At 34.3% G+C, this 10697-nt stretch overlaps 1 protein-coding gene across 1 annotated transcript in view; it reads right to left on the bottom strand.

Moving 5' to 3' along the window:
• Positions 1-1732: 1732 nt before the first annotated feature.
• The window catches only part of LOC308497882 (transcription factor 12-like), a gene marked incomplete at its 3' end in the record, with an annotated part of 212086 nt that continues 203121 nt past the window's right edge, over positions 1733-10697 (bottom strand). Inside the window, exons 5-6 of the mRNA XM_081048968.1 lie at positions 3384-3486; positions 1733-1752 (exon numbers count right to left, since the gene is read on the bottom strand). Coding sequence (XP_080905094.1) covers positions 1733-1752; positions 3384-3486 — 123 coding nt within the window. The remainder of the gene's footprint in view (positions 1753-3383; positions 3487-10697) is intronic.

Here is a 10697-nt window from a genome sequence, read left to right as displayed (position 1 = left end):
AAATAAGTAACGTTATGATAAATGTGGATGGGTAGAAAGATAAGAATAATTCATTCCACAATCACTTGGGAATTGAAGTAGGTAATTCTATGAAATAATTCACTTCTACACCCAACTAATAAATTGGTCCCAGCATCACCAAAAATACATCTAATCAACAACAGGTAATGGAAAGCAAATATTACTGAAATTAACGAGGGGACTAAAGGTAGAGAAATGGAACCAAGCTGGAAGAAGCTAGAAAGAGATAAGACTATTTGGTGATACTACTGTAATTCTCTGCTGTTGTCAAAGCTTTGCGGTTTTACTATAATAGAGTACAGAACTGTTTCCTGCTAATTACTTAGTGATGTGCCAAAAGGATGTACTTATTTTAACTTGAAACATAAGAAAAGCCCCTTTTTTCCATATTGACAAATCAACTGGATAATTTTGGAATTCATTAAAAAGGAACACTAACTGATCCAACATAATAGCTTTACTTCCTGTATAAGACAGTTCAAAATATCTAAATGGATATAGAAATGCATGTTCCTGTGACAAATTGTTCATTACTGAATCATTATCAACCCTTGTTAGACAAAATTTCTCATTTTTACAATGTGCAAAATCATTAAAATGTTTGAGAGCTCCATCATGAAAGATAGTGGCACTTTATAATCCACTATTTCTTCAGGCAAATGTGCTTATGGCTGAACATAATACAAAAAATAACAACATTGCCTAGACATACAATCCCCCCCTTTAATGGTGTTTTTATATGTTGCAGCAAAGATGAAATATGTTACTGCTTTCCTATTAGCTTTAACTGTTTCTGAACACTCATCACCACAGCGCCCCTCTGAAGTGTTACCTGTTATGATTAGGTATCAGGTACCAACAGTTCCAAATGCTTCTAAAACCACCATGCATATCTCAGTCGTGCTTTAACAACAGTTTTTAGCCTGAAACTCCCTTAAATTGCCAATGGCTGGAAAAGTGAATCCATCCCCTATAACTCTACCGAGTGCTGTAAACCCAAATTTTAAGTATCTCTAAAAGTTGAATTACTTCAGCTCACTCCAAGTGGGAATGGCCTGTGGCTGTTTGGAACTGCTCTACAATTTAAGAGATATTTATTTCCAAAAGCAGGCTACTGTTGTGCAGATTGCTTAAACTAAATTATTAGATACCTCACTTGATCATTTTTACTGAAAATAAAGGGAAGGAAGTGTAGAAAATCAGATATTGTCAATGACCAGTGAAATGCTTTTGAACATATCTGCCTAATCTTTTCAGGATTATTTTCTCCTTTCTTACAGGTAAATTAACATTTTTAAGACTTGGTTTAAAAGTTACAATGAAAATGTATAGTTGTACCTAACTGACTGTATAATGTAATTCAGATGAATGCAGATTTTTTTCCATTTGTACCGTGAAGGCATCAATCTGTTTAAGAATCCAAGTTTTTTTTAATTTCAAGACTCATTTTTACACACAGGATATGAATGACTATCAAAAGTATTCTAATAATTATCTGTAAACTCAAGAAACCAAGCACAGGCTCATAACTGCTCCAACTAAGAAAATGTTAACTCAGTGAATACCTCACAGAAATCTTTTTAGTCAACAGCTGCTCAGAGCAAGTGACCAACAATGCACTTCTTAGATTCATTCAATTTCCACACTTACCCCCACAGCTTTAACAGTAACCTTGACTCAAAGCTGTGTTAATGATACCATTTTACTGGGCTTAAGAGTCATCTCTGTGAGCTAAGAATAAAGGTAAGAACATAAATATAAAAAGACAATTTCTGATTTTTCACAATTCAGACTTACAGTCTCAAGTAAGAAAGCTTAGTTCAAACTGAAGTTACAAAAATACTGAATATAGCTTGCTCTGCCACATTTACTATAGAATAAATGCTACCTGGAGAAAAGCTATGAGACAAAAAGAAATTATTTGGAGTGCCACCTCTATTTTATTTTGGTGGGAAGCTCAATAGAAAATTATAAAAAAAGAATTACAAAGTTTTTCCTGGCCAAATGCAAGGATAATTATTTTGTTCTTAATTTATTAAAATAAATCTGATTTTACCCTGGAACCATAATGTATTTAATACCACAGATTTTCATTTGCAGTTACACTGAAACAAACTGTCGTTTTAAACACAAGTTTTATTGCTGATTAGATATTTTACTCTTTTGTAACAATGATTGTAGCTTTAGACTGGTAACTAACTGCCTTAGGCAAAATCCACACTAAAATACGACTGTCTCCTCAACACTACACAGGATAAGGGAAATAAACAAAGATTGTGTAAAGCAAAACTATTTATAAAGAAACTGCAGACCACCAGGATTTTGGATTTGGGTAATCCACTTAGATTAGCATGGCTGTGTCTTAAAAGAACAATTCCAAGATCACAATATAGGTCACATCCTTAAGAATAGAATAAGTAATGAAATCAATGTCAATTACACAAACCTTCCATATTTACATGAAGCCACCGACAACCAGTAAGACAGATTAAATAAAGCTTCTATAATGTGCTCAGCCCCAGCATAAGCAAGAAGGAAAAATGTCATAACATAGAGATTCTTTTGACTCAGGTTCTGCAAAAAGATAAAATTATCATTAAAAGAAAAAGAGTGCCATCTAAACTGATTAAAAAAAAAAAAAACTTGAGCTTATCGTTTCACATTGAACAGCTATAAACCTGCATATGAGAAAGATAAAGGTGAGGGAGCAGGGGAGAGAAGGGTGTTTTACAGGAAGTAAAGGGGAGATATAGAGAATGGTTAACCTTAAAGATTTTACCAAAATATAATAATCAGGTTTAGGTGGTAGATAATATCCTTCAAAGTACAACTTTACTAATGCAGAACAAAACTTTTAAAATCTCCAATATGAACCCAAGTGCTTAAGACAAATACTGCAACATCTAAGCGTACTATTAAGTTTTAATCAAATAGCGCCAAAAGAAAATAAGGTCCAAACATGAGTAAAATCTGCCTAAAAATCACTGTTTTGTCGTATTTTTAATTACCACATACATACAGCTGTTAAGATAAATAGTAAATTACAAATGTCTTGGAAATGCTTCTCTGCCCAGAAAGCAGAAAATATTTAATGCTTAATGTCACAAATACACTGCTGAAACTGATAGTTAAACATTGATGCTTTCTTTTTAATACCAATGCCAATAATGTATTACGAGTAAAGGACTCACATTTCTGAATGCTTACTGCTCAAATTGAGCTGACCAGGAAAGCCCAAATGCCCCTAGAAACTCAGGAACTTTCTTCCAGATACTTATGTGTCTTTCCTGGACCAGGGGATAAAATACGTCTCTAACCAAAGAGGCTTTGTGAAGACTGCTTGCAGAAAATTACCAACTTACCCATCAGATTTGAGTTCATGAAAGGTGTTGGGGACAAGCCTTCATGGGCCCCTAATCGACTGTCATTCAAGTGATCACTGTAATGAGGGCTGTCTGTAAAACCCTAGGGGAAAGAAAAGACCGGAGTATTAAAGAGATTATTTGGCAGTCCTGCTAATTGAGCATAATAACACTCATCTAATTAATATACAGACTTACAAATGGTCATTCCTAATGAAGTTTCTTGTTCATTACTTGGAAACTAAACAAAGGTGATTCCTTTATTACTTTTTAAAGTAAAAAAAAGTTTCTGTAGTTATCTTAAAGAAAATTAGCCCAGTGATATCTTTACACCCAAGAGGAAAGTTCTATACGTCTTTCTTTGAAGGATACACTAAAAGATAAATAAAAGGATGAACTACAAAAATATATTTCTGAGTTATAATGAATTACGAAAATATTTATCTCTATCTTCCTTTCTCTGCCTCTGTACCCTACCAATAAAGGGTTAGGCAATTATGAGTTTTACTTAAAATACTAAAAATAATCCATAATCAATATATTAGAAATGAATCCTTCCCTAATGGCAAATAAATATTTAGCCAAAAAGATGTTTATATTCATTTTAATACTAGTATAACAAGATATACTCTTACAGAAAGAGTCATGTTAAAAAAGGAGAACACTTATTAAAAATAGCTGATTTAAATTCTTAAGAGTCTGAAAAATGAAACTGCAAACACCAGGAAAATAAAGCTAATGTTATTATTTCACAATAACTGTTATTAAATTTCTCCTTATATAATAACACGTTTTTTATTTTTTAAGCAAAGGAGGAAAGAAAGATACCAAAATTACAAATAAAGTGTTATGAAAGCTTTGTGGATTAAAAACTGTTCCAGTTCTCAGACTCTTACACATACTAAATATAGTATATCATCACCTCTAAAATCATATTGTTTCTAAGACTTTGAACCCTACTTAATTAAAACCGCAGGTGATACCTACCTTTCTGCCAACTTAAAATAATTTTAGTAAAGATCAGAAAAACTAACAAGAGGCCCAAACAAGAAAGAAAACTGCTCTGGCTCACAGAAACCAGAAACAACCCAGAATCCCCTGGTACTATAAAATCATCAATCACTGAACATTTATCACTACCCAGACTGCAGGGGAACATTCAAGAAGACATTAATGGGGCTGAAACAGGCCTCACTATCTTTGCAGGCACGCTGTCAGTTCAACCAAAAGGCTAGGAACTGAGGGCTAAATAACTGTCAAACCATTACAACTGCTTATGGATGCATGTCACAACTCCTTCTGCTGTTCTGTTTTAAAAACTAATCTTCTGGGAGTGCTAACTCCCAAATGAATCTTTGTTTCATTTTTATCTGCTTTGGAATCACTGATACGTATGAGAGGCATTCACGAAGAATCTCAGTGACATTTACAACTTGGTTATGACCACGGGATGTCCCTCTGGTAACCAAAGCCATAGTCCCGTCTGTCACAGCCACATGCAGCAGAAGCTCTTAGGCAAAACCGAAAGTCTCCTAGCTAAGGTCACTCCTTGGAGTTTACTTTTGTTGCTTAAAACTTAACACCTCGAAGTGCTAAGTGACATACTACACTGCATCACATACATCTGGGTGCTTCTCTCTGCCACTCCCTCTCACTGCCATTCTTATGCATATAGTCAAAACAATGCACTGAAAACTACAAAACACTCACTGAAATATTGTTTATCATCATTTAACAATGCTATTACTCTAGAAAGATACGAAATAGAAATGCACTGGTAGGTCGGCCACACTGTTCACACTTCACCTGAATTCTAAAGGAATAATAACAGATTAATTTTGTATGTTCTTTATAGGCTCTCAGTCCTCTTCTTTTTTAAGTACAATAAAAATAACTTTTTTCCTTTATGATTATAAAAATAAAATCATTGAAGTTTTTTTTTAACTATTTCCTAAAGCACAAATACACAAATAAATCTAAGTTTTAGGGTATCATCAAATGATTGTACACAAATAATACATTAACTTCACAGATAACATGTAGTAGCATAAAGAATATCTATCTCTAAGCCCCATTAATACGTATATGCTTAGAGAACACAACAATTACTTTAATATCAAACATACAAAAATAATAAGTATTGGCCCTTATCCACGTACACCCACATACTGCAGGGCTGAATTTACTACAAGATTATGTCTCAGTCCATTCATAAAATTTCTTACATGATTTTATGGATTGTCATATTGCACCACAGAGAAGGAATCTATAAAATTTTTTCATCATGTACAAGCAAGATTTGAATATGGATTCGCAATATCTATTTGTTCATAAACTGTATACATTTATTATTAAGCAAAATATCAAATTTCAGAAAGGTATGATTTTGCCCATTTAAGATAAAAGTTAAATAGAAATTTGAATATTTTTTCTACACCTCAAAGGTTCATCTTAGTGCACATAATTTTCTTGAAAAGCCACAGCCCAAGAAGCAAAAAAGAGATAGTTCTTCATCCACAGATGCAAACTGATGCTGGAAGAAGCAACAAAGAAATCGAACTTACAAATATTTGTCATAGTTTTAGATCTAATACTGTATATACCAAATCCTCGCTTAAAAGACTGAGCCTGGCTACTGCCTGAGATTAATTTTGTCATTTCTTCCACACAGTAGCACTGATATCCACTCAGGATATAACTTTTGGTGAACCAAGATGGATAGTTACAAAATAATTTACAAACATTTAAATAAGATCACTACAGGCCACATGTTCAAGATCAGTTCTAGAAAAGTGCACAGATGTCTATCAGTCAGCATGTTAATGTGTCAACTAGCTGATGATACCCAGAACATTACTTTGCAAATTTCAGTGTTCCTATCAGTTGACTAGAGATCTTGTTAAAATACAGATTAAAAAAATGCAGTAGGGCCAGTATTTTTTGAGTAGGGCCTGAAATTCTGCATTTCCATACAGGTGATGTTGAAAGCTCTCAAAAGTTTAATAACTGATAAAATCACTTGATACGGAGATCACAAAAACTATTCAATTCTATACTTAAAATGTGTCTAAATTACAACTTAATTTGCATAATTTAAATAGTCCCATTTATGAATACATACCTCATAAAAATTTTGCTATTACGAAATATGTTCTATATAACACATTTCGTACATTTCTCTATGCTCATTTGATGGTACAGAATTTAGAAACGTTAATTCCTACTACAATATGACAACAGACTTGAATTAATCAATCAAAGCTGCTACCATTTAAAACTAATGTAAACTGCACATAATCAATCAAATCTTTCTATCAAAAAAACAAAAATGCCTAGTATTATTTACATAACAGTATTCTCCTCTGGTTTGTCTCCTCAAAAATACAAAAAATTTTTCCTGTGGCTCATTTTTTAAATAGATAATTTTAACAATTTATTTCACCCAACCAATAAATAAGGTGCAATCACCAGAGAATCTTCCCAAGTTGAGAACAGACTCATGGTTTTTCTAACCTTTGTTGCTATTTCTTTGTATGAAAGCTGCTGTTTATTCCTATTTTAAAATATTCTTTCCAATTCTTTTCAACAGTTAAGGGGGGGAGGGAGCTCATTTAGTAAAGATTTACTTTCCCAGAAAAGCTTTCCCTACCTCTAGCAAATTGAGTGAAATCAATCTGAGCTCCCACAGCAGAAAGCATTTCCATCTTATCACTGCTCACACTTATTGAAATTACCTATTTAATTATCCATTTAAATTATACCATAATTATCTGTTATAATGGCACAGTATAGAGTAGTGGATAAATGTGGAATTCTTGTAGCCAGACTAGCAGATCTGAATTCCATCTTTACCACACACTAGCTATGTGACTTGGAGAAATATAATATTTCTTGCCTTGTTTCCTTACCGGTAAAGTAGGGATAATAATAAAGACTATCTTCATCTCACAGGATGCTGTAAAGCATTAAATGTGTTAATATATGTAGCAATTGGAAAAGTGCCTGGCACATAGTAAGCACGCAATAAATGCTAGTCATTATTACCATCATCTCAGTTAGAGATTGTTATACCTTACAAATTCTGAGAAAGCAAGGGCTGTGTTTTTTCACAATTACAGCTTCAGAACAGTGGCTGAACAGAACACAAACATAGCAGGTGCTCAATAAATGACAGATGGGAGGTTTTAGCTGCTACACCTTTAAAATGTTATAGGTCTTTAGATGTTATAAAGGTTCAGTTTTTCCAAAGAATACCCAATAACTAACGGAAAGAAGGCTGATAAGACACTGGCTTATCTAAGTAGATTGAACAAGTAACCACAGCCTTTTGGTATTCAAAGAGTCACAAGATTTCACATTAACTATTGAAATCCTATAACTTCTAAGTGGTCAAAGCCAGTAGAAGCAGATAAAAGCCACAAGCTACCAGAAAGCTCTGGACGAGGCCTGGATATAAATGAGTGGTCACATCTCAAAGAGAGGTAAAATGGAAATAAAGCTAAGTAGAAATAAGAAATGAAGTTTAAAAGAGGAAAAAAAGCCCTTATTGCATTTTTTATTTACTCCTATGATGACTTACCAAAATAAATGTTTAAATAAATAAGGTTACACTTATTTAAACAAATCCTTGAATGTGATTGTCTCAGTTAAATACCCCTGTGAAAAAGACACCCACGAAAAAGACAAGTGGGTTGACTTGACCTGACACCAGAAGCTATGTCTATATAATTGATTACTTTATTACTAGTGACAAGAACATTAAAAAGCACACCCTATAAGACTAATAAAATGTTAATTTAATGAATGAATAAAAAATGAACAATGTTCATTGTTAAAGAATCGGGTCTACATCTGAAAAGCTACCTAATATTCGGTACATTATGGTTCTGTTATCCTTTAAGAGGTCAGATGCAAACATACAATGAATTTTCTTGACAGAGAAATGGCTTCTGTCATCCAAATCCATAAATTCCCACAGGGCAAGGACATTTCATTCCTCTTTATGATCCCCAAAGAGACCAGCACAGAACTTTTGCATGTAATTAAATGCTGAAATTTTTCTTGAGAGGATGAATAACTTCTCCAAATAACTTTTTATTTATGAATACTAAGAAGCAGTTTCACAGAATTACTATAATCCCAGACTGAAGAACAAAACTAGAATTGTTATGGGTGGGTGGAGAGAGATAATCAAAATCTTTTAGAGGGGGGGAAAGGATCCTCAGAAAATATGGTGGGTAAATGAAATACTGCTTAGCACGAGGGCATGAAATACTTTTGAACATGAGATCCCAGAGGATCACTTAAAAAAATTCACACAGGTTCAGTTCTAAGTTGAGCCCAATCCCTGTTCACAAATATATCCAAGTAACTGCTAATGCCATCTGTGAGAAGCAAGCAGAGTTGATGTTCTCTAGCTCCAGCCTGTAGCTTTTGTTGAGTTTGAAAGTTCACAAGTGGAAAGCTTTCTGTGTTTTACTTATTTAAAGTTCATTCTTTACATGGGAAAATCAAAACTCTAGGCATCGCAGGAAAAAGTATATTTATTAAAACAGGAAAAGCAAAAAATATATTCCTGAGTCTAGGTGTTACACAGAATAGGATTTTAGAACCCTAAGACACCATATAGTTCCCACTCATTTTACCTACCATACAGATGAAGAGACACTAGTTGAGTGTCTTGCTAAGATGTGGAAGTAAGGGATTGGCAGAGCGGGAATTAATAAAAATGCCATATACCTTGTATCAATTCACAGAGGATTCTAAAACTTACACTATGACGCAAGTGTAGCAAAGACTGGTCTCATTTTGCATATTAAAAAATTAAAGCTCAGTGTAAACAAGATTATAAAACAGACTCAAACTCTGAATTACCGACTGCCAGCAAGAAGCTTCTCACTGTTCTGCACCATTATTCTATGTTATTATATTAGACCCCCTATTAGTCTAAGGGGCAAGATGGCATGACCAGTGAAATTTTAAATAAAGCTTAAGCCAATCTGCCAACTTCAAAGTTAAACTCCTGGATAGGGTATGAACAGTATAGAAGATGGCAATACAAAAGCACAGCTTCAAATGGGAACATCAAAGCAGAATGAGCATTGCCAGATAGGCAGAGAAACAGCATCAAGATTTGCCAAGAATGCCCTAAAGCAGAATGAAACATGCTGATAACTAGAAAACAAGAGTGTCAACGAGCACACCCCTGTGGCATCATAACCGTCACAGCTAACTTCTATTGAGTACCTACTAAATAAATTAACTGACACAGTATATGCCAGCACTGTATTAAGGGCTTTCATGTATTGTATCAGTTCATTTAAGCTATATCCATTGTATTTCCCCCAACTCATAGTTGACATAATTTTGTCTTAGAGAATTTAAATAACTTTTCCTAAATCAGAATGGTAGAGAACTGATTTAAACTTGGAACTATGTCAGCAGATGACTTAATGTTAGCCACTAATTTTTTGATCTCCAGCACCAAGAAATCTGGCAATAGTGCACACACTTAAATAGAGAATAATTTCCATTAGTTCAGTCATTTTCAGGGTCTCAGAACCCCTCTGGTCGTAGAAGCTCTTATATAAAAAAATATTTTTGTCTTAGTAAATATTGAGAACTCAAAGAGCTTTTGTTTATGCTGGATACACCCACTGATATTTACCATACTAGAAATTAAACCTGAGGAATTTTAAAAACATAAGAACCCGTCGGAGCAGAGGCATCGTCACATATCATGTAGGATTTGGAAATCCACAGTACACTCAGGAAAGAGGACGACTGAAATGGTAAATGAAATCTTAGTATCGTGAAGATAGTTCTAACCTTTCAAACACTCTAAGAGGGTCTCAGGGACCCTACGGTCCCTGGAACACACTAGGTAACTGCTGGATCAGAGGACAGTTGATCCCTGTAGGTGGGGGCAAAGAGGGCAATTAGGGATGCCAAACCCTCATGCAGTCAAAAATCTGTGTATAACTTCTGATTCCCCCAAAACTTAACTACAGTCATCGGATCCACGGAGGACTGGATCCAGGACTCCTAGGGATACCAAAATCCAGGGATGCTCAAGTCCCTTATGTGAAATGGTGTAAAACAATGTGTAGCACTGTCCTTCCTCAGATTCCCAACGGCTTTTGATACGCCATTCGCTTAAACCACTGTTGGCTGAATCTGCGGATCCAAAATCCTGGCATATGGAGGGCTGACCGTGTATTTATTGAAAAAAAAATCCATATATAAGTGGACCTGTGCAGTTAAAATCTGTATTGTTCAAAGGTCAACTGTATTTACTATATTTTGAAATAAATC

This window comes from Rhinolophus hipposideros, assembly GCF_964194185.1.
Source record: "Rhinolophus hipposideros genome assembly, chromosome: 5".
Lineage (NCBI taxonomy): Eukaryota > Metazoa > Chordata > Mammalia > Chiroptera > Rhinolophidae > Rhinolophus > Rhinolophus hipposideros.
This window is presented reverse-complemented; position numbering and strand designations above follow the sequence as displayed.